We start from the raw sequence: 23,613 nt of genomic DNA, 5'->3' as shown, positions 1-23,613 counted from the left end.
TGTGTGTGTGTGTGTGTGTGTGTGTGTTGTAGATACATTGTAGAAAGTAGGAATTCAGAAAACATTGCCGTCTCCTTGAAACTGGCTTGCAAAATAAAAATAAAAAAATACCAGAGCTTGCCCACAAGATGAATATTTCATTCACAAATCTACTTTGCAGTAACAGATTGCACCAAATCTAAAGCCTGTTACTTGTGAAATGAGACTTGAGCCAAGGTGGAAATCAGATCCTCGGTCTCATATCTTTTTATTACAGCCAAGTGTTCAGTACTGCAGTACATAGTACTTTACAATTTATTTTCAAGCTTGATGCCAGAAGGTACTCTGGTTTCACACAAAGTTAATTAAATACATTCTGAATAGGATTTTTTTATTTATTTTTATTTTGCAAAAAGTGACATCTTTTACCTAAATAAGTGCGTAATTATCCTCGAATGTCTTTAAAAATATGGTGGACATTTGCAGTTTTGTCCCGCCTTTTAAAGTTGTTCAAAGAAATGTAGTGATGTATATTATTCATTATATTATGATGTTACTTTTTATTCAAAGCAGTTTGATGAATTCAGTGTGTAACCAGGAAAACTTTCTCCCCTCCAACCTTCCCCTTCCCCTTTTCTCTTCCCAGGATGGTTCCAAACAGAAGCAGGTCAGGAAGAAAACGGTGTCTTTCAGCTCAATGCCAAGTGACCGTAAATTCAACAGCACTGCTGCTTGCATTGCCTTCATGATGGAGGGCTGTGAGATGAAGAAGGTGCGCTCCAACTCACGCATGTACAACCGCTACTTCCTGTTAGATCCAGATCTGCACTGGCTGCGATGGGAGCCATCCAAGAAGGATTCGGAGAAAGCCAAATTGGAAATCAAAAGCATTAAGGAAGTTCGTTTGGGAAAGAAAACTCCTGTTTTGCGCAGCAATGGTCTCTCGGATCAGTTTCCTGATGAATGCGCCTTCTCAATCATCTATGGAGACAATTACGAGAGCTTAGATTTGGTAGCCAGCACAGCAGATGTTGTCAGCACATGGGTCATGGGCTTAAGATATCTGGTGTCCTATGGCCGCCACACTGTGGACATAGTGGAACCCAGTCAACCAAGCCTAAGAACGTCTTGGATTGGCTCAGTGTTTGAGCTAGCAGACATGGAAAAGGAAGGAAATATAGACCTGTTCAGAGCCACCCAGATAATCAAAGGTCTCAATCCGGGCATGAAAGAGTCTAGAATAGAGCTGAAATTCAAGGAGTTACAAAAAGCTAAAGACCAATATGGGGAGGCCATTAATATGGACACTTTCATGGAAGCTTATTGTGAGCTCTGCACTCGGCCAGAGATTTTCTTTTTGCTCGTTCAGTTCTCTAGCAACAAGGAGTACCTGGACAGTAAAGATCTGATGCTCTTTGTCGACGTGGAGCAGGGTGTGGAGGGTGTGACTGAGGAAATGTGCAGGGATATCGTTCAGAAATTTGAGCCATCCGCCAAGGGCAGAGATCGTGGCTACCTCTCCATTGATGGCTTTACACACTACCTCCTGTCCTCAGAATGCCACATTTTTGATCCCCAACACAAACGAGTGTGTCAGGACATGACACAGCCTCTCTCCCACTACTATATTAACTCCTCACATAACGCCTCCCTTCTCGATGATCATTTCTGGGGTTCATCAGACATCAGCAGCTACATCAGAGCTCTGAGGATGGGATGCCGCAGCATCGAGGTCATAGTGTGGGATGGTCCTGATAATGAGCCTGTGGTGTATGTAGGTAGTTCTGTGGCCTCGCAGTTAGCGTTCTCTAAAGTTTTGGACATCATAAACCAGTATGCTTTTGAAAGCTCAGAGTATCCTCTTATTCTCTGCTTGGTGACCCACTGCTGTATTCTCCAACAAAGAGTCATGGCACAACACTTGAAGAAGATTCTTGGGGACAAGCTATATCTTGAACCCCCCAACAAAGAAGAAAACTACCTACCATCTCCTGAGAACCTTAAAGGCAAAATACTCCTCAAGGGTAAAAAGTTGCCACCCTGCTGCACTGATCCTGATGGGGACGTAACAGATGAGGAGGAGGGTCTGGAAATGTCCCGCAGAGTTGGAGCTGACGAGAAGGACCACCTGAATGGTTTGGGCTGCAAAAGACTCAGGTTGTGCAGAGAGCTATCTGACCTTGTATCTCTCTGCAAGTCGGTTCAGTTCAGGGACTTTGAAATCTCCAAGAGGGAGCAAAAATACTGGGAGATATGTTCTTTTAACGAGGTTGATGCAAACAGATTTGCCAATGAGTTTCCAGAAGAATTTGTTTGTTTTAACAAACGGTTCCTCTCCAGAGTTTATCCCACATCAATGAGGATTGACGCCAGTAACATGAATCCCCAGGATTTCTGGAAATGTGGCTGCCAAATTGTGGCCATGAATTACCAAACACCTGGACTGATGATGGACCTGAATCTCGGTTGGTTCAGGCAGAATGGAAATTGCGGATATGTTTTGCGGCCAGCCATCATGAGAGAGGAGGTGTCCTATTTTAGTGCGAATGCTCGAGATTCCCTGCCAGGAGTGTCTGCACAGCTACTTCACATCAAAGTCATCAGTGGGCAGAACCTGCCTAAGCCTCGTGGCTCTGCTGCTAAGGGTGACGTGGTTGAGCCTTACATATATGTAGAAATCCACGGCATACCAGCTGACTGTGCCGAGCAAAGAACCAAGACAGTGTCCCAAAATGGAGACAATCCCATTTTTGATGAGAGTTTTGAATTTCAGATCAACCTGCCAGAACTTGCAGTTTTGCGCTTCGTGGTTCTGGATGACGACTACATTGGAGATGAGTTCATTGGCCAGTACACCATCCCATTTGAGTGCCTACAACCAGGCTATAGGCACGTCCCTCTGCAATCTCTTACAGGAGAGTTCCTACCCAACACCACCCTGTTTGTTCATGTAGCTATCACCAACAGACGTGGTGGAGGAAAGGCACATAAGAGGGGTCTTTCTGTGAAGAAGGGTAGAAAAGCCCGGGAGTATACCACCACCAAGACCACTGGGATCAAAGTAGTAGATGAACTCTTCAGAGCCTCCACGCAGCCGCTTAGGGAAGCTACAGACCTCAGAGAAAATGTGCAGGTAAGCAAATTCACACTTTAAAGCATAATTAGGAAAACATTTGTTCAACAAAAGTGTATGAAGTTTATATACTTAGCACAAAAAATAAAGACATTTAGATTTGGTAGATTATTTCTTAATTGTAACAATGCTTCTTGGCAATAAATCTTATACTGGCCATCTGACTGGCAGCACCCAGGGTACCAGAAGCTCAAAAAATGTCAATAGCAACAGAAAAATTGGCTGTTTGGGGTAGAAGATTTGGCAAATTTTTCCTGCGTGCAACCCACTTACTCAACTCTACTGCTCATCCCACAAATGCATGTTCCCTACAAATGTGGCACCGTTTAAAAGGGAAATTAACAGGCTTTCCAGCGATATAAGGTTTATTTCCACGAAGCATTAAATAATCTGCCTACACTCATTTCTTTTCTTTTTGTGCCAAGTTTATAATTTATAATCTTTTGAGAATGCATACAATTTCAAAACTGTTCACGTCTACAGTATTTTATAAAGTCAAATTTTCATTTCACCAGCATCACTGATGTACAYGCAGACATTTTACTGGTATTTTGAACACATATTAAGCGGTCAGTACAAATACTGCACCAAAAGTGAGTTTTTAAAAAGACTTTATTTTCTTGCTATTTTGGACAAATGCTTGCCATTAATCATGCTTTTATAGTATTTGGGAAAAAAGGTAATAAAGTGACATTACTGTACATTTATGAATTTTTATGAACAGAGTAATTATTAATGAGGGACAATTACTGCTCACGAAAAAGGACTTGTTTGCTAGGCACAGTGGACAACTAAAGACTCCTTTAATGAGCAAATAAAGATTTGTAACCTCACTGCACCGAAGAAACTAACCGTTAAAATCTGAGAAATAAAAAAAATAATTTTTAAAAGATTTTAATTTATTGTTTTTTTCAGCTTGCATCCAAAATGAACAGTTAAAATTCGTGTGTGATAAATAATAAAACTTTGAATGGTGCAGACTCTGAATCAGACCCTTTTTTAGACTTAGTGATAATATTACATTTACTTTAAAAATATATAATTTATAATTCTATTTATTATTAATGTTTGTAACCTTGCACAATTAGATTTTTCAATATTTTATACTTTAGTCGTAAAAGATTGTCAGTCTAACTAATAAAAGTGGATTCCTGTTTATAAAGTTCGTTTTAAACAGTAGAAATGATGAATAGGACAGGAAATGTTTGACAGCCCTTTAAGTTTCACCCAGACTAATTAAACACCATTACTTTTGTAAAACTGCAATCAACTAACTAATGCTAAATTGGAAATTAATCACAGACTTGCCTGTGTCATAGATAAGACTCTAATCTGTGCTATAAATCATCTCTGATAACGGCTGGCCTCAGAATTTAATCTGTGGGCCTTCGTGAAAAATGTTGCTACTAAGGTGATTGAATATGAGCCTGTGTTAAGCTGATCAAATAACGCTGGCGGCAATAAACGCTCAGCAGGCCTCATTTTCCTCAGGTTTGAAATGTTAATTTGTCTTTTTGAAATGAAGATAAAAGTTCAGGGGACGAATGAATATGCTGAAACTGAGAGGGATGTTAAAGGAGATAAATAAACGTGAATGACGCCGTCCCTTTAAAATGCAAAAAAATGACAGTTTTAAAGACTTTGTAGAGGCCACCTGTGTGGAGGCAAGTGTCCTGCATGGAGGCACAAAGGACCAACAACACGCAAAGCAAAAAAAATTAAAAAATTAAAAAATAAAGAAAAAGAAATCCGGACGCTGCAAACCTCCTGATAATCCTGACCAGAGRAAAATAAATTATCTGATAATTTCACATCGCGAAGCTCTTTAAAGGAGACATAAGCCACTTTTTTTAGCTGTTAATTGCATTTTGTTGTGAACTTGGAGTCTTTAGTAGTGCAGAAAATTAGAATTTAGTCTCTCCCAGTGCTGCGTAGACTTCTTTATATTGAGTTTGGGTCATATTCTTCTCCTTTAAAGGGATCCATCCACGATTAGTTGTAACATTAGACTTTATTTGATAAACATTTATTTTAACTGTAAAATAAAGTCTGTAAAATACTGTAGGCTGTTTAGTTTTTGTAAAATTCTAAAAATATATTGTCACACTGATAAAGACATTTTATTGACATTGCAAAGCATACTGGGYGTGATGACATAGACTAGGTCATCCGTGCCAGGCTGCTAGCGAGCTATATCCACCCTGAAGGTTAATCTTGGACAATATCTGACGATTGACTCTTTTAAATGAAACCAGAGAGCGTTGACAGAGAGGAGAAGGTAGAAACGACTCAGCCTGTAACTGAAAATTTGGATGGAGGACCTAGCTTGTTAGCCAGCACTGAGCTAATACATATAAGGCAATATAGCGTCTGCGCTAACACTAAAGCTAACAGGCTAAGCTGAGGTTCTTCTTCCATGAAGCAGCTCTGTTGTCCTCCATCCATATTTTCAGTTACAGGCTGAGTCATTTCTACCTTCTCCTCTCTGTCAACGCTCTCTGGTTTCATTTAAAAGAGTCRATCATCAGATATTGTCCAAGATTAACCTTCAGTGTAGATAAATCTTTGTATGCTTTGAGGTGTCAATAAAATGGCTCTGTCCACGTGACAATCATTTTTTTGTAAATTTATAAAAACTGAACAGCCTACAGTATTTTTACAGACTTTTTTTTACGGTTAAAATATATGTTCATCAAATAAAATCTGTTACAAGGAATCGTGGACACTTTTAAAGGTCCAGCATCCAAACGAGAAACCCATTTGACCATTAAAAAGAAGTGAGTCTGTAATCACAGACAAATGGGCATATATAACATTACTGTATGAGTAAAGGAGTGATCAGTTGTTTCTGCAGTTGTCAGGAGTGTCCAGCGAAGCCTATAGAGTGTGAATAGAGCTGGAGGAGTGATGCCAGGCTGAAGTTTGATTTTATTTGCTGAAACGTCTCGGCGCCATCATCGCCACGTTAGCGCTGTGAGCCAGAAAGAGGCAGAGAGAAGAGAGCGATGAGACAAAAGCACAAAGAGAGACGGAGAGAGCTGGGCAAACAGAAAGAAAAGCACCGGTGTAACCGGACACGGGGCCCTCATTTGGGGAATGCTGGAAAAGGAATAAAGCGGGGGGGATGGGAGGGGGAGCTAATTAAAAACACAAGCGTCTCGTAGGGTTTTGCAACGCTGTGATTTGGAATCAGCGTCTTTTATTGTGCAATAATTATCAAAAAACCACTTGTGCCTGTGGTTGCATGCACACATGCGAGGAATTATTCAAAGCTCGGTAGTAAGTTCAGCTCATACCACGCTGAGATGTAAACACCGGCAGCCAGACACGCTCGCGTATCACCACACAGCGGGTTTTTAATCCACCGCCTCGGAATATTGTTTTATTCTGTCGCCGTCTGCGGTCGTCCGTGAGGTATTAACTGCGTGTGAGCCTCTGCATACAGATGCTCTGTCCTCTGGCCAACCTCTTTGTCAGCAGGAAGGTTGTGCCTCGCAGTAGCGGCACATCCTCAAAGGTACAAAGGTTTTTCTTCAGGCCTGGAGGTCTCGCCCGAGGAGACAACTGGCTCTTACCCAGAACTCTGTTGAGTGCATGAACTGATTTCCTGATACCTCACTGGCCTGTTCCGTGCAAATATTTGTTATTTGCCTTTGTCTTTTATTCACTCTCATGCTCTATAATAAATAACGGGGTGTCCTCAGCGGGTCTTGATTCATGTCCTCATTCCCAGACCACATTGTTTGATTCAGCTCCTTTTTTTTCTGGTCTCACTGGGCTGCAACTGTTGGCGACAAACTCAAATCTGTTTTTATGTTGCAAGAAAGTAAATGATTATAAACAAAGCTTTGACATTTTGGCCCCACCAATCAGAATCTATTTTGTAGATCTTTATTTTTAAAAACTGCACCTCTCATTCACGAGTAAGCAAAGGTTTTGGTGAAGAAATAAACTGCTGCCTAACCATGCTGTCAGCATCAGTACTTACGATTCTGCGTATTTGTTTGATTCGCTTAAAGAGCTCCTGTTTTATCAGGACTTCAGCAAATGCTTGTTAAAATGAGACCTGTAATGGGGAAAATTTTGAGGTTAAGAGTGCGGCTGAAGGACACTCGAGCATGTGGAGAGGAGGTGCACGATGTGCAAATGTTAGCAGACCTGAGCAGCTAACTGAGCCACATCTGCCCCTGATCAAAAAAATCACATTCACCCTTCCAGCTGGTGCCAACAAGATCGAGGCAGAGATTTATTTCTGCAGAAGCATGGTTAATTTTTTAAACACTTTTCATTTAGCTTACAATGTATAGCCACAACATAAGAAACTGTAATGTGATGGATAAGTGAAGAAAGAGATGAATAGATTGTTTTAAACACTTTCAGGTCGTGACCGGAGGTCTGACTTTGAGTGATCGAATGAATGATTAGTTTAAGATGATAAAAAATGCATCATCTCACCTGAGATGAATCTCATTTTGTGACTGTTCAGACAGAAGTGGTAGTTTCCCCTGCTTAAGTCTTCTCTCCCAAGGTCATCTACGGTGCGTGACTGCAGCGTTTCCACTTCCATTAGATCACAGCACCTCTGYAGGAATGTGTCTTTGTTCGAGGCACCAGAACTTACTGGTTCAGTCAGACTATCAAAATGTTTGAGGACCAATAAAATGATTTATTATAAATACTAATGTTGATTTGACATGATTAGCTTTTTTTTTTACTGTGGGTGGGTGCAGTAGAGCATCTTAAAATTAGCAAAAAAGGTATTTCTGTGTCACAAAATCCGGTACCCCTTTACAATAAGGCCCCCTTTATGGCATTTATGCATGTTTATTAATCATTAATATATTATTATTATTTAAGAACAAAGATGGTTAAATCTATTGCTTTTCTGTATAAAGTAAGGGAGTTATTTAATGATAAAGCACTGTATGTGTTGTATAATGCAATAATACTGTAGGTCCACACTTGGTTTATTGTATTGAAGTCTGTGGGAAAGCGTGTAAGACAATTACAAATCCTGTTTTTTTTAATTACAGAAAAGAGCTGTGAGAATTATTACTGTCACCCATCATATTCATTATTTTGTAAATTGAAAATATTGAAGTTCTTTGATTTGGTTGATTATAATATTCTACTGGTTATGTATAAGGCCCACAAAAGTGTACTGTCTTACACTTTACAATAAGGCTCCCTTTGATAACTGGGATGTGTATAATGTATTAATACAGTACAATATTATATGTAAAATATGTGTTTCTAAATCAACATTGTGCTTATAAACCTAGTCTAAAATGTTTAATAGAGCAACTTTAGATACGTATAATAACAGATTTGGCTCACTATTTGGCAAGAAACCAGACAGTTTTGTCCCTTTCTCATCCTTAATTAAAGCATAATAAATGCTTATTAATGATGTATAAAGTGTTTACAGATTAATTAATAACCTATCTATAAACTAATTATAAGGGTAGCCTTATAATTATGAAGTGGTACCCAAAATCCTATAGACACCAATGCCTGTTTATGATTGAGTGTACAATAATAAAAAACATATGCCACTTTAAAATAAATTAATTTTACCATTATAATTTGCTGACTCAGTCTCTGCGCTAAATGTGTGTTTTCTTCCCAGAATGCCATGGTGTCCTTTAAGGAGCTGTGCGGCCTGACTCCTGCAGCCAACATGAAGCAGTGCATCCTGACCGTATCCACCTGGCTGATGAACAGTGAGCGGACTCTGAGGGTAACAGTGGACCTGAGCGAGACCTACCCCACCATGGAGGCTCAGAGCGCGGTGCCGGAGCTCCTGCGGAAAGTCCTGAACGCCTACGACATGGTAAACTGTCAGCTGACGCAACGAGCGAACAACTGCACTGAAAACAGTTTTCTTACTGGCTCTGTTCAGACTTCTTGTTGCAAATTCAGTTTGGGTGATTTGACTGTAAGCGGTCAGTTCTGACAACCCTGTTCACACTTTTATTTTAGTGCAGTACATTATGTTAGATGACATTTCCCCACTACTTTATTCTTGTTACTGCACAGCAGCTATGGCTGGAAATAAATCAACTGGTAATGGTTAAAAAGTAGAGGGAAAGATAAAGATATTAGTCTTTTTGAACAATATTTGTCATGGATGAATTGAAACTTGAAGAACTTTATTGAAAATTTGACAGAGTGAGGTTTATATCATTTACTTCGTGCATTTTCCGACATATACCCAAACCTCATTTGATTTTGAAAGCTAAGCAGGGTTGGGCCTGGTTAGTACCTGGATGGGAGACCACATGGGAATACCAGGTGCGATAAAAACCAATATAGGAATTGTGCCCACATTCGAACACTAGCAATAGAAAACCTTTGAGCATAACAGGTCACAGGTTGCCCTCTACGAAGGATGAAAAGAATAGCATTTTCATAAAAGCAAGACATGACAATAGCTTTCACTAAAATAATAATAAAGAGCACCGTGTGCCTCATCTGTCAAGGTTTTAGCTGCTTTTTTATAACCTGTGAATGTGGCAGATTGTACAACAGGAAGTGCAGCAGGAAAGCGTCTGTAAGCACATTTGTTCTTATAAGTTTATGCACAACTAAACCAAACTCAAGATTCAGGTATTGCAGTTACATAAAACCTCAGCAACCACTTAAACATAAAAAGACAAGGTCAAATTCTGCAACTACCGTTTTTATTAAAGTATAATACATAAAATTAAATCCATAAAATCATCCATAAAGTTGGGGGGGGGGGGGTAGTATTATACTCAGATAAATATTTTTACTTATGTGTTTTAACTGAAATATCGGCTTCATTTACGAAAGACCTGAGTCGAAAATGAGACCATGTCATAAAAAACAGTTGAAACAAGCTTACCTCTGACACTCCTCCATGCTTCAGAGCGAGATAATAACAGATCCAAGCAGGCGACATGATGTGAAAAGAAAAAAAATGGGGGGAGTATTCCTGCACCTTGGTAATGATAGCGAACTAAAGACATTAGCGTGTGACCGAGCCGCTCCTGGAACAACAAGCACATGTTCATCTGTAATGGCTGCCGTCTACCGCTGTTCTGAAAAAGTTTGTGTCCCTGAAAAATGTTTCCCCACCAGAAGGGGCGCTCGCGTGTAGGAAGTAATCTGCTTTCCCCTACAAGATGGTCCAAATCTCATGTGAAGTCTCTGACTTTTGTGTTGGCGCCTCCTGGTGGACTATGTGTAAAATGCCAGAATTCATATGATGCTGCTACAGCTGATATATATTTGTTGTCAAAATACCTTTTAGTACATATGTTGTTAAAATAAAATGGACAGTCCAATGATCATTTTACTGATATGTATAAAGACTGCAAAGTCTGAAAAATCTTGAAGTCTGTATGAAATTGGAGGTAGTTTGAGGATTAAATTTTTTATGCTTTTTAAGCTAAAAAAATGGGGGGTCGTATTATACATGAATAAATACAGTATATATATGGCAACTAATGCTTTTCTCGCTGTAGTTGCTATATTTTCTCAGTAGTAATGCCCATGTTCAGGAGGAGTTTAGCACATCTCAAGTCTTCATATAAATAGAAACTCACCAGGACAGGTTCAGCTAAAATCTGTCGTGGACTTTTATCGTCATGCCTTGTTTTCATGCCACAGTGAGAGAATCTCTTTCACAAACTGCATCTGAATCACGTCTTTATTTCACTCCTACGTTGTGCACGCATACGTTTGACTGATGTGTGCATATTTCAGTCCACAGACAGCTTCACTTCACCTTGTATTTTAATGTAAACACACCCCAGTGTGTGCTTCTTGCTGCGTGGTCGTGCCATATGTCGACACCGCTCCATGTTGTGAATGAATGATGTGCGCGCTGCCATGCATAATTTGTAAAGCTCCAAAAACCCTGCCAACTTGCTCCTTTTTTTAAATTCTGCTTACTTCAGCTTGTCCAGTGTGTATTTTTAATTTTACTGCATCGCTTCATCATTTAGAGAGGTAAAAATAACTGCCCCCGGGCAGTCATTCTGAATTATCTCATGATATCAGCTTGGCAAAAACTCCCATGAGAGATTTTACTGAGGCACAAAGCTCAGGTAAAACTTAGCGTGAGTGTTTTGTTTTTGAAAATTATTTTTATTCTAGAACAGGATGAAATAAAAAATAATGCAAATCACATCGCTTTGATCATCTTTGGTATAGTTTGGGACATCGAACTAAATTCGTTTAATGTTTTTTAAACCAGTGAAATATCTTTCTCATCACGTTAAAGCCAAATTGCACAGCTCTTGATTTGAACGTTCCCTCAGCTGGACAGAGCTACGAGCAGTAATTGACCTGTCAAACTGTCAGGATGCAGCTACTTATTGCACAAACACACATGTTCCTCTTCAGCTTCCCTCCTCTCCTGGAAAGCCACTGCATTTTTCACAGTTTGACTTTTGCACGGCCCGAAGGGGAAGGCTCTGAAATTAGTTATCATCTGCAGTTTCTTCCCAGATTCGTTATTATTTTAAGGCTTGATGGGAGCTGGTGAGTCATTTCGGGAGGTTTGTGCTGCTCACGTCAGCTGTACGCACTTTACCACATAGAATATGCTGCTGGCTTTTATTATTTTATGGGCTGCAGAAAGTATTTGCAGTCAGCCACACAGGTTCAACATTTGTGAGGTTGGTAATAAAAAGTGTTTGAATTTGCATCTAATGACTTGAGATACGACACAAACGTGCAAGGAAATGTTTTTTATTCTCAGTTCTTCCAGTTTTTTTCTCAACATTTAACAATTCATATTAAAGTTTGTATTATCTGCAGAGAAAATGTTTTAAGCTGAAAAATAAGGATATAATAAATCAGAGGTTGTTTGCATTTTAGTAGCATATGTGCTTCATGTTTGATGCTGAGGTCATGGCAGCTGACTGTTTGTCCTGCTGTCACACTCTCTGCTTAAAAACAGAAGGTGTGTGTGTTTGCGCGTGTGTGTGCGTGTATGTGCGTGAGAAGCTTATTATGTTAAGCCGGCTTCATGGCAGCCAACACCAGGCTATTTACTGCAGAATATCAGTGTGAAGTCTGTGTTCTCAGTAACACACATGCGAGCAGTTGCCAGCGAATGTTCTGACCCTTTGCTGAACAAAACATCAGCGCGTTCTGTTTTTCTATAGGAAGATAATCCCAGCAGGTTGTTGTGTACGTGCTCAGAAGCTGATTGAGCTTATATTTAGTGTGCATTTTTTTCCATGTGTAATTTATATATTGTTTGCTTACGGGATGATAAATTAAAGCTGAAGACAGAAGGGCAACTGTTCTGCTGCATTTATCTTTTTTCTACTGTTTTGCTATTCTTTGCTTCGAGTTGTTGTTTTACTAATTTTTGCTTGTAGCTTTGGTCTTGCAACATTTAGCTTTGAGATAGCGTTTGGTTAATTTTATCTTGTAGCTATAGTTTTGCTAATTTTTGCTTTTAGCTACTGGAATCATTTGAGCCTTTGGCAACTTTTAATTGCTTTTTGCTCCAGTTCTTCTAATTATGGCTTTTGCTATAGTTTTTTATACTTAAGTGTGGTCTGTTTTGCTAAATTTTGGGACTTGGAAATGCTTTCCGTCCATCAATCCATTACAATTTCAGAAAGCTGTAACTTTCACATAGAAATGCAATAATACACTTTAGTCCCGCCCACTTTTCCACACGGTCAGCTCTGAATCACACATACATGATCCGATCTGAACCAAATTTTGTGTGCATCATAAGGGAGACCTGCTCAACACGTTTGTGCAGTAGTTTGACAAGATCAATTTAGCCATCCATCTGTTCTCTTTATGAGATGATTTAAATAATGAAGGCCTGTGATGACTCCAACAAAACTGCTAACTGTTGGTCACTACTGAATGGCGACGGGGGACATCAGTGATGGTTGGCATCAAGTTCTATCTTGTTATTGTTTCCTTGTCCTATTATTTAGCTTAAGCATTTGAGCTTTTTTGAGCATTCACAGAAAACGCCTTTTTTCCTAGCTTCAGTTTCTGCTCTTCTGAGACCAGAATAAGCTTCACGTTCTAAAAATAATTGTAAGTAAATGTGCCGTTAGCCTTGTTCAATCTCACAGTTTGGGAACTGGAGATTTGCAGAGTTGCATTCAAAGCGGTGCTCATCAGAAGAAGAGGAGGACCAGGAGGAAGATGTTTATGTGCAGCGCGACAGTCGACTTTCTGTCTCCCGCAGGAGACTGAAACTTAATTATCCTCCTCCTTTGTGCTGTAGCTCTTGTCCAACTGCTCCTGATCGGTTCTACTGGGTGATGTTTATGCACCACACCAAATGTTGTTTTGTCTGATGTGAAAGTGGAAGTGAAAAGACGCCTCTGCCACATTTAGGCTTTTGTGGTGTTAATTCATACATGGTGTCTGTCAGAGTGATTGATGTTCAATATTCATTTAGATTCATTCAATCGGTGCTCTTACAAACGTTCCACAAAAGTGAAACACAAATAACAGAACACTTAGTAGTGCTTTACAAAAATAAATGATTTTACCGTATTTATTCAAGTACAATACGTAAAATTKAATCCATAAAATCATCCATGAAGTTGGGGGTAGTGCTATACTCGGATAAATAACTGAAATATTGGCTTCATTCACAAAATGCCTGAGTCTGGAAATGAGACCACGACGTGAAAAAGCAGTTGAAACGAGCTTACCGCTGACACTTCTCCGTGCTTCAGAGCGAGATAGTAACAGATCCAGGCAGGCGACATGATGTGAAAAAAAGGGGGGGAAAGTAGTTCTGCACTTTAGTAATGATAACGAACTAATGACATTAGCGTGTGACTGGGCCGCTCCTCGAACAACAACAAACACATGTTCGTCTGTAGTGGCTGCCGTCTACCGGTGTTCTGAAAAAGTTTGTATCCCTGAAAAAACATTTCCCCACCAGAGGGGGCGCTTGCGAGTAGGAAGTAATCTGCTTTTCCCCCACAAGATGGTCCGAATCTCATGTGAAGTCTCTGACTTTTGTGTTTGCGCCTCCTGGTGGACTATGTGTAAAATGCCAGAATTCATATGATGCTGCTACAGCTGATATACAGTATATTTGTTGTCAAAATACCTTTTAGTGCATATGTTGTTAAAATAAAATGAACAGTCCAATGATCATTTTACTGATATGTATAAAGACTGCAAAGGCTGAAAAATCTTGAAGTCTGTATGAAATTGGAGGTTGTTTGAGGATTAAATTTTTATGCTTTTTTAAGCTCAAAAAAGTGGGGGTGAGATGAGATTGTATTATACAAAAATAAATACGGTTAATCTTACTAAATGTTCTGTTTGATTTGGCTGGACGTCCACTGAAGGGTTTTAAGGAGACCACGGAACGACTTTGAGTCTAACTTGATGTCCTTTTTGTCTTTTAGATGATCCAAACCAGCAAAACCCTGATAGAGTCAGCTGATGTCGTCTACGCCAAGCTCACACAAGCACAACGCTCAGGTATGCATCTCATCAACAAGCTGTAACCTAATGTTTTGTTTTCTTTATCATTCATTTTTGAGTAGCCTCTCATTTCAATTGCAGTAAAGGTAAAAAAGAAAAAAAAAGCAGATACATCTTTCTGATTCACAATTCAAGGACAGGATTTATCAGATTTAAGTCCAATTTCTAAACTTTATGGTATATTTATTTACTTTGGCACATTAAAAAAAGCAACCAATGTGTCCTTCAAAAACACTCAACGGTTTCTGCTCTCCCGTTTCTCCATCCAGAGTGAGTCACGTGTGCAAACGCGATTCTGCTGCCTTTTTAAATATTCCTCATCCTTCTGCCTGACAGAGAGGGTATGATGTACCCACTCCCACAGCATCTCCATCAACAGCGGCGGCTGCTGTCGATGGAACAGGCCATCAGCAGTGAGTCAGTGCAGAATAGTTGTGAGTAGTGGGCAGGTGAAAGCAATCAGTTGTCCACGCAGACAAAGGGCTGCCAGGGACAGAGGACAGGGAGCGCAAACATCCTTTGAGGGGAGGAGAGAAATGAAAAGGTTGGGCATAGTGTGCAGTGAAAATGAAGAGAAAGGAATGGAATTAAAAAGCATTACATCAGTACATGGGATGATTTTTATTTTTCTATTTTTTATGTAAAATGTCCAGAGTCTCATCACCAAGGATAAATTTGACCATGCTCTGTGTCCAGGTCTCTGCCCTGTTCAGTGGGAGTTCCGCAGGGTACCATACTGGGCCCATTGCTTTTCCTATTATACATAAATGACCTTCCAAAAATATTGAAGTATTCAAATATTTTAATGTATGCTGATGATACTGTTCTTTTTTTGTCTGATTTCAATATTGAATCTATTAATAGTCAGTTACAAGCAGATCTTCAGACATTTCATGGTTGGCTTCAAGATAATCTTTTGTCAATTAATGTTWAAAAAAAACTGTGTGCATGTATTTTTCCTCACCCAGGAGACATTTCAATATAGCAAATCAACTCACTTTTTTAAACAAGCCCCTTGATATTGTCACTATCTACAAATATCTTGGAATTACTTTGGATTCTCATTTGACTTATTGTGATCATTTACAAGTCTTAACCACTAAGTTGAAACAGAAATTATACATTTATTTGAAAATTAGATCCAATCTGACATCTTCTGTTTCAAATATCTATCTTCATGCCATTATACTCTCAACCATGTCGTACTGTWTACCTGTTTGGTCTCTTACAACAAATGAAATCTTAGAACCCATAGTTAGGCTCTACAACAGGGCCTACAAAATTCATAAAAAAACTTCCTGGTTGGACTCATCACTGTACAGTTCTTTCAGTGTCTGATGCTTTGACTTTTCAGAATCATGTTTTGTATAGTGGTATTAATTTATATTTTCAGATCTTCCAAGGTGCCAATTATGGAACTCTCTGTGCATTGCTGCCCAAATCAAATTCTGGAAGTGGTCATTCAACTAGATCTGTTACAAAAGGACAACTGATATTACCAACTTTTAAAAACTGTTACGGCCAGAGGTCTTTCTTCTATGTTTATACTAAAGCATGGAATGACATTCCTCAAAACATAAAGTCCATTTCAAAACTACAGCCCTTTAAGAAGAATCTTGTCTGCCATCTGCTGGACACATTTTGTTGTGCTCATATTTAGACGTCCTATTTTGCAAATGCTGCCTTTTTGAAATTTGGTATGCTTGTTTGTCTTTGTGTCTATGGTGTATAATGATGTGATTGTGATGCTGTAATTCTGAGTGTTTTATGTGCTGCAGAACAGGAACCTGCTGTAAAACAACAATTGTGCTGAGTCAGGCGTGATTTTTAATAATCTTTTCCTGTTAAATAAATAGATCAAATCAATGTTAAGATCATTATTGGAGAAATACCTTTTTAAATCAAAGAATTCTCAGCTCGTCCTTGCCGGCCTCTTTTACATTCAGAACTAATCTTTTCTCATTTTCGGTGCTTCTCTTGCTACGCAGCAGCGCCTCTGCTGAAGAGCTCCACAAATGGGAGAACATAGTTTGAATACTGACGTCTTCATTATGTTCCTGTCTCACATTTCGGCGCTACAACTAACCCAAGAATGAAGTCAAGTTAAAGGCTACGCCTTCCTTATGGAAATGCATTATTCCCGCCGTTCTTGCTACAGTTTTGGACAACAGTTATCCTCAAATGAGAAATGGCAGAAACCTTAACAATAATGTTAGTCACAATCTGATGCGATACCACGAGGTGTCACACTTAGAATGGGTAGTAAACGACTCATAGCTACAACCACATCCATTTTTTTAAATTGAAGATTGAGCCTTTTTTTGTGTGTGTGTGTTTTCTGAATTCAGCTGGTTGTGGCAGCTGTCATGGTTTGGATTTGCTTTCAAATGTTATCAGATCTAATGAATATTTCCTGCAAGTTTCAATAAAATCCATTCAGTGATCCATGAGCTGGTTTGCTAACAGACAGAGTTCATGCCAATAATTAATGCCAAAAAAATACTTTCAGAAATCAAAAACATTATTGTGATAATGTAAAAGCTATACATTGTTAAAATGCCTTAAAGTGCCTGTGGCATCATAGTTTGTAATAAATATGAATGCATTTTTGGAAAGATATAATTGCTAACATATTGCAAAAGAAATTTCATGTCGATGAGATGAACAGTTGTTGAGATATTCTTGTGTAAAGTAATAGGAAGTGAAGTCAAAGGGGAATGTCTGCATGTAAACAGAGGGTTGCTACAACGGCTAACATTACAGACTGTAGAGAAGAATCTGATGTTTCTTTAGATTATTTTGATTCTATCAAAGAGCTGAAGAGTCAGAGTTTAATATTGTTTCAATAAACAAAGAAAGTTCTTTTCTTACAGACTTCCCCTTTGATGTCACTTCCTGTTTCACTTTGGCTGAGCCAAGTTCAAAAGAAAATATACCAGTTATGTGATAAAATGGGTAAAATCTTGTGTATTGTTCCAAGTTTCCTTAATATAAAGATGTTTTCTTTGATTTTTTTATTATTATTAATATTTTTTGTATTTGGTGGATATGCATGTCATATGCACTTTAATATTATGGGATGTAATTTGCTTTGCCACAGTTTGGTGTGTTTTGTGTGTGATAACTGGGCTCAGTCCCTCATTGGATCATTCTAACCTAATATACTGAAGCAAATAAGCCACTTTAAGTCCAGCTTTTCACCCTGGTGTCTCACAGAGGAGGAAGCACATGCTTGACTCTCTCCAACAGAACCAGCTAACCTGATATTCATGCTGTGTAATTACCCAGGGATGGAGGCTGGACGCCGGGGCTTCGATCACTGAGCCATCTCCCCTGGCTCCAAGGGTTTCCAGCCCAGAGCTGGAAGCATGTTCAAAGGCGCTGACTTCAGAGTTAAGCAGATTTTCAAACCTCACACATCCACAGCAGTTCCTGCGCCTCTGCACAAGGCTGCTGTCAGGTGAAAGACCTGTAAGATCTGCCATATAACTGTGTGAATGCTGTGGATTCATCGCCCACTCTGAACGCAGTGCCCCCAAATCTAACACTCACGCCTCAAATCAAAATATTATAATAAATGRAAGTATTGTGTTGTTTTTGCATCACTTTGATCCTTATTTATCTAGTCTTCCAGACAGATGTCATTCTGAACTATTAGAAACAGAACAATATGCACTACAACAAGCTGTGTTCCAGTACATAATTCTTTCCTGTCCTTACAGGTTTTTCTTTTGCAGTCTAACAGCAGTATTCTGCATTCTTAGCCATTTAACAGATTCGCCATATGACTTTCAGTGTTTTTCATTGGGCTGCAAATATCATCTTGTATTAATAAACTAATTACTCATAAATCTAAATGCTCCCATCCCACTGCAACACTCAACAATCTCTTTGTCCTTTCAGTTTGCTTCCTGCCTCCTCGCAACTATAAATAAAACCTATATAGCAGCATTTCCTTATTAAATTGAGCCTAATAGGGGAATGTATTTTACCTGCATCTGTGATTTCTAAAAGCTGTTGTAGGGCTGAAATAATACTAATTTTTTAAGCTTCTCTGAGGTGTTCTTGAACTTGACCRCTTCATAACTCTTGTAATGGACTTACTAAAAAGGCGATTCTTTAAGTTTATAATTACTGAAACTTGATCTAATAAGATGCAGAACAGATTCTCCTTCCTTCCTGTGCTCATCCTAAATGGGTTTTGTTCCTGTTTTTAACATCTGTGTCTTATTTAGTTTGTATTTATGATCATTTGTCAGCATCTTGAACACAAAAAAAAGCCACAGAAAACATTGTGTTTAAACCCACTTAACATCCTTGTGATGAGTGGGAAAGCATGACTGCCTCTTGTGGTAGATTGACAGGCACTATAAGCCCTGCAGAAGCTGTACAATGCCAATGTACAGGGTGATGGCATAAAAACAGAAATGGAATCAGTGAGAGGCACGTAAACAGATATTTGCATTCAATTGAAGGTTTTGTCCCTATGATCATTCAAGAAGACGAAGGTATAATTTTGTGCAGCGGATGTGTGAGGAGTGGGGAAGGTGCTATTAGAGGACAAGCTGTCAGTWTCAGGGAAACAATGTGGGATGGGGCTGGATTTGTGATTCTCTCCGCGCCGTCAAAGCTTAATTTAAAGCCTGTGATTGGACCAGAGACATTTTGCCCTCGGCATCGAACGTGTTCTCTGCTCATCAGCTAAAAGCCCCAATCACAGCCGTGGCTGTGATCTAAAACAAAAGAGTCRAGCTAAACTCTAACCTCCTAAATTTTCATTTAAATCTGGGCAACAGGACCTGAATCAACAACACCTCCTGTTTTCTTCCTGTGTTCAGTTTATGCACAGTCATTGATGCAGCTAATCAGTTTAATTTGGGCTCTGAAGCTTATGTGTTGATGAGGATGGAGAGGTGCTAGATGATTCCCCCCGGGCCTTATTGGTGGCTCGCCATCACACACACTGATAATGGGCGACCAGGAAAACAGCTGGGATGCRCACTCTGGCACCTCCAGATGGTACCTCTGTGCTCTTGCAAGCACTGGTCTTTGTGTCTGTGCAAATATCAAATATCTTTGTGTGTGTCTGAGGTGGTGGTGGTGGTGGTGGGGGGGCTCACACTTCTCCATAATAGGTGTTAATTTATTAGGTTTGAAGAGAGTTCATTTATGTAATGATTTATCTAGGCACTTTCCCTTTAAAAGAAAAAAAATCCACCCAGGAGGCCAAAGATACCCCTCCTGTAGCTGCAGAAATGAAAGGCTAGTGCAAAAACATAAAAAATAAAAAAGGCTGGCAACGTGTACGACAAGACTTAAATACTAAACATGCATTTTACATTCTAAGACGGAGTTTTGCATCAAGGTGTGCGAACCATATCTAGTGTGTGTCGAACCTGAAATCTCAGCCATTATGCTTCAGGGATGCTTTGACTCATTCATGCATGTTTGAGAAATCCTTGAATCTCCTGTGGCCATGTGGAGCTGCCTAAACGCTTCCTGGTACAAAGCCCCGCCCATTTGTGCATAGCTCCTCACTAGAGCTCAGTCCGCGGCTGAGCTCCCACCCCACAGAGCACCCCTCTCCTAAAGCATTGTTGTGAACACGAGCTGAAGTGGGAGTGTCAGAAACAGTAGGAGGTTCTTAAAGAGACATAGGCCAATTTAAAGGTGTTTAGATGCAAAGTCAGATGTTTTTTATGTACAACTGATGATGTAGTTACGTGATTAATGGATATAATGGAATACAAATATCCCCTTTAAATTAATGCATACATATGTATAGTTTTTTCCTGTGGTTTGAGTGGTACGTAGAATCTGCGCTGTCATGTTGTGCTTTTTGAGTTGTGTTGTAAAGTTACGTGTTACCTGTAAAGAGAGACCTAAGTGGTCAAACCATCAAGGACAGCGTTATGTCTGAAGCAAATGATCTACCCCGTCTCATCATTCTGAGAACGCCATCTGTACGGTGAAGCACGGTGGTGGCAGCATTATGCTGTGGGGATGTTCTCCATCAGCAGAAACTGGCAAACTGCTCAGAGTTGAAGGAGCAATTCAGTACGCACAGAGGGCSTCATGCAAGAACCGTTCGTACGCACAGATTTGTTCTTAAGTTGTGCGTACGAGTGATTTAGGAGCATTTGTGGCATTCACCAATGTTTTCGTATTCTACGATTTTTTTCAGATACGAACAAAATTCACGAGTGGTCCAGACCTGTCGTATATTTTACGAGCAGTCAGTCTGCTGTTATCCAGACGGKTTTTCTTCACTAATAACTTTATATTTCGTTATTTAGAAAATATTTCGAGTTGAAAATAAATCATACACTGTAAAAAAGGAAATGTTGGATTTACTTAACCCTGTTATGTGACCTGGTTCCACTTAACCGAGTTGAGTAAATTCAAAGCAGTATACCAATTTTTTAACCAAAGAACATGAGCATGTTGCTTTGAATTTACTCAACTCAGTTAAGTGGAACCAGGTCACATAACATRGTTAAGTAAATCYAACATTTCATTTTTAGAGTGTGTTGACAATAGTTTATTCTGTTTGAACTGGAATTAGATTTTAATGACATAAATTGATTAGAGTAAGTTAAACTGTCTTTTAGTGCTGTTGTATAACACTACAATGTTAATATGAAGATCTCAAACTAAAAAACAACTTAAATTATGCATTAATTGAAGTCTGGAGACGTTTTAAAATGCGTCTTTTCAGAACCGCATCTGTCACTACAGCCGGGAGGGGGGAGACGGCCAGGCAGGGGGGTGCGCAACCACCTTTCTTCTGAATAATTGTAAACACAGTAATACAGGTGTTTACACTTAAATTAAAAATATTTGACCAAAGAAAAACCGGGGCTGGACTAGAGAGAGATGAATATGACTGTAACGACCCACAGGAGACACATTAACAGCACATTTCATTCCTTTAAGCAGCTCCTTTAATTCCACAAGACGCTGCTAAAGAGAACAGATTTTCTTTTCTCGATCTCGGAGAGCAGGACTACAATCTCCGAACTCGTAAAGTTCTTCTTTTTACACTGCGATGTCATTCATAAATGGACACTTCCTGGTATGTGAGGCAGGAAACGTACATCCTTATATGGTATTTTTGGGGTGTTAAYTATGTAAATAACCTCTCCTCGTGCACGAGCAGCTGGATACGAACAGGTGGAATTTACGCAGCTCATTTACGAACTTTTCCTGAAGATAGAAGAGTTTGTTGAATCTGACGTGACGTGTTCGTACGAACACTTCGTACGAACAAAGGTAAGAAAAATTTAGGATAAGAATAGGAACATGTTCTTGCATGAGGCCCAGAGATTCTTGAGAGAGACTTGGAGTCTTCAGACATCCAAGGATAAAGACGTTTCCTTGTCTTTGTCATCTTTAGATTCTTAATCATTGTTTTCACAGCTCAGAAAAAATCCCCGTCCCTATTTACAATGATGACACTCTGCATGAGCTGTGAAATGTGTATGGATGGAGATAAATTGATCAAACACTAATCCGACACAGCTGTGAGTTTTCCTCTCACCGTCTAGCTCAATTTTTTATTTCTTTTCATCTGTTCTGTTCAAAGATTCTGCTTGATTTTATTATTTATTACCTTTCCTTTTCTCCAAATTAATGCTGGGTTTTGTTGGCTTTTGAACTGAAATATGCAACACTAAGGCTAAAACCATATTTGTTTCACGCAGAGGATATTCAGAAGCCTTATGCTGCAATTGTGTGGGTACACAGAGGAGATTTTGTCCCTTTTGTCCTCCCACCCAGGCTCCTCTTTCTCTTCCTGTTTCTCTCCAGAGTGTGCCACGGGGCCAYATTTTGTTGATTAGCTTGAATTTCAGATTTAAAGTGACAGTAAGGAACAGAAATTGTGTTACTGTGGTAGGAAAACGGAGCCTAATAATTGCCAGATTAAATACTTGAAGAAGTTGTGTCGGTACAAAACTGCCAGCAGCTAATTTCATCTCTCGCTCAGCTCAGTTTCTGCCATTTTCCTTTTGGCTTGTGACTTCAGACTTCCTCTGCTCAGCTGTGCACAAGCAGCAGCTCATTAACGACAACAGATTATAAGATCATGTCACTATTAATCCCTGTTAATGCAACTTTTAGAAACTGGGATTCTCTGGTAGTCTGAATTACTGTAAGGGCAAAAATCTTYCTGTTTGTCATAACTCTGTGTGCACATCCACACATATAATTACACATAAAGGCTTCATTTWGTGACAAACAACAAAAGCTATCTTCGTTCTGATTGCAAACAGTGTTAAATATTAAAGATGTTTTGATATARCACAGCTTAGGCACATGCGTATTTATTCTCTGCTCAATCGATGTGTTGTTTAAATCTATAAAAAGAAGTAAGGTACTTCTCAACTCTCCGAGAAAATCATTTATTRTACTTCTCTTGACGACAGACAAGGCGCAGTTCTCTGTTTAGTAGTTACTGCAAAAAGCTGGGGAAAAAAGAACTTACAGGACTGAGTTATGGCCCAGCATGTTTCTTTAATGTCTGTGCAGTAAATCAGATTTAAACTGGCATGAGGTCATTGCTCAGTGACAGACTGTCAGCACGCAGAGACTTACAGGTTTAAGGGGGGAGTTGTTCCTAAACCCTTAGGGATTAGTGATGGTCTGCCTCAGACAAAATAATTCCTGACCTGCTCAGAGGTTAATTAGTCTGCAATGTGCCACTTCTGTGAACCCTTCATAGGCAGGGATGCTATGATCCAAATTTGATGTCTAGATGAAGTCAAATTGGTAAGCAAATCATTTTAGTTAAATGAGGGGTGTTATATGTATTTTCCAGGCACATATTTAAACTCTATAACACAATCGGTAACAATGAGATCTTCATTTGAAAAATAAATCAATAAATGGCCTGTCTAAACACCTTGAAATTGGCCTCTGTCTCTTTAAAGGGCTTCATGTTAGTTGTAACATCAGACTTTATTTGATAAACATATATTTTAAGTGTAAAATAAAGACTGTAAAAATACTGTAGGCTGTTTAGTAAGTTTAAAAATATA

The 23,613-nt window shown here is 39.3% G+C and overlaps 1 protein-coding gene across 1 annotated transcript in view; it reads left to right on the top strand.

Moving 5' to 3' along the window:
* The window catches only part of plcl5 (phospholipase C like 5), a gene marked incomplete at its 5' end in the record, with an annotated part of 92,983 nt that overhangs the window by 59,106 nt on the left and 10,264 nt on the right, over window positions 1–23,613 (top strand). Inside the window, 3 exon segments of the mRNA XM_014023149.1 lie at window positions 626–3,112; window positions 8,742–8,945; window positions 14,497–14,572. Of these exon segments, the coding sequence (XP_013878603.1) occupies window positions 626–3,112; window positions 8,742–8,945; window positions 14,497–14,572 (2,767 nt within the window).

The sequence above is a fragment of the Austrofundulus limnaeus genome, unplaced genomic scaffold (genome assembly GCF_001266775.1).
Source record: "Austrofundulus limnaeus strain Quisiro unplaced genomic scaffold, Austrofundulus_limnaeus-1.0 Scaffold4, whole genome shotgun sequence".
In the NCBI taxonomy this organism is placed as follows: Eukaryota; Metazoa; Chordata; class Actinopteri; order Cyprinodontiformes; family Rivulidae; genus Austrofundulus; species Austrofundulus limnaeus.
Note: the sequence above shows the minus strand (reverse complement) of the source record. Positions and strands in the feature narration are given on the sequence as shown.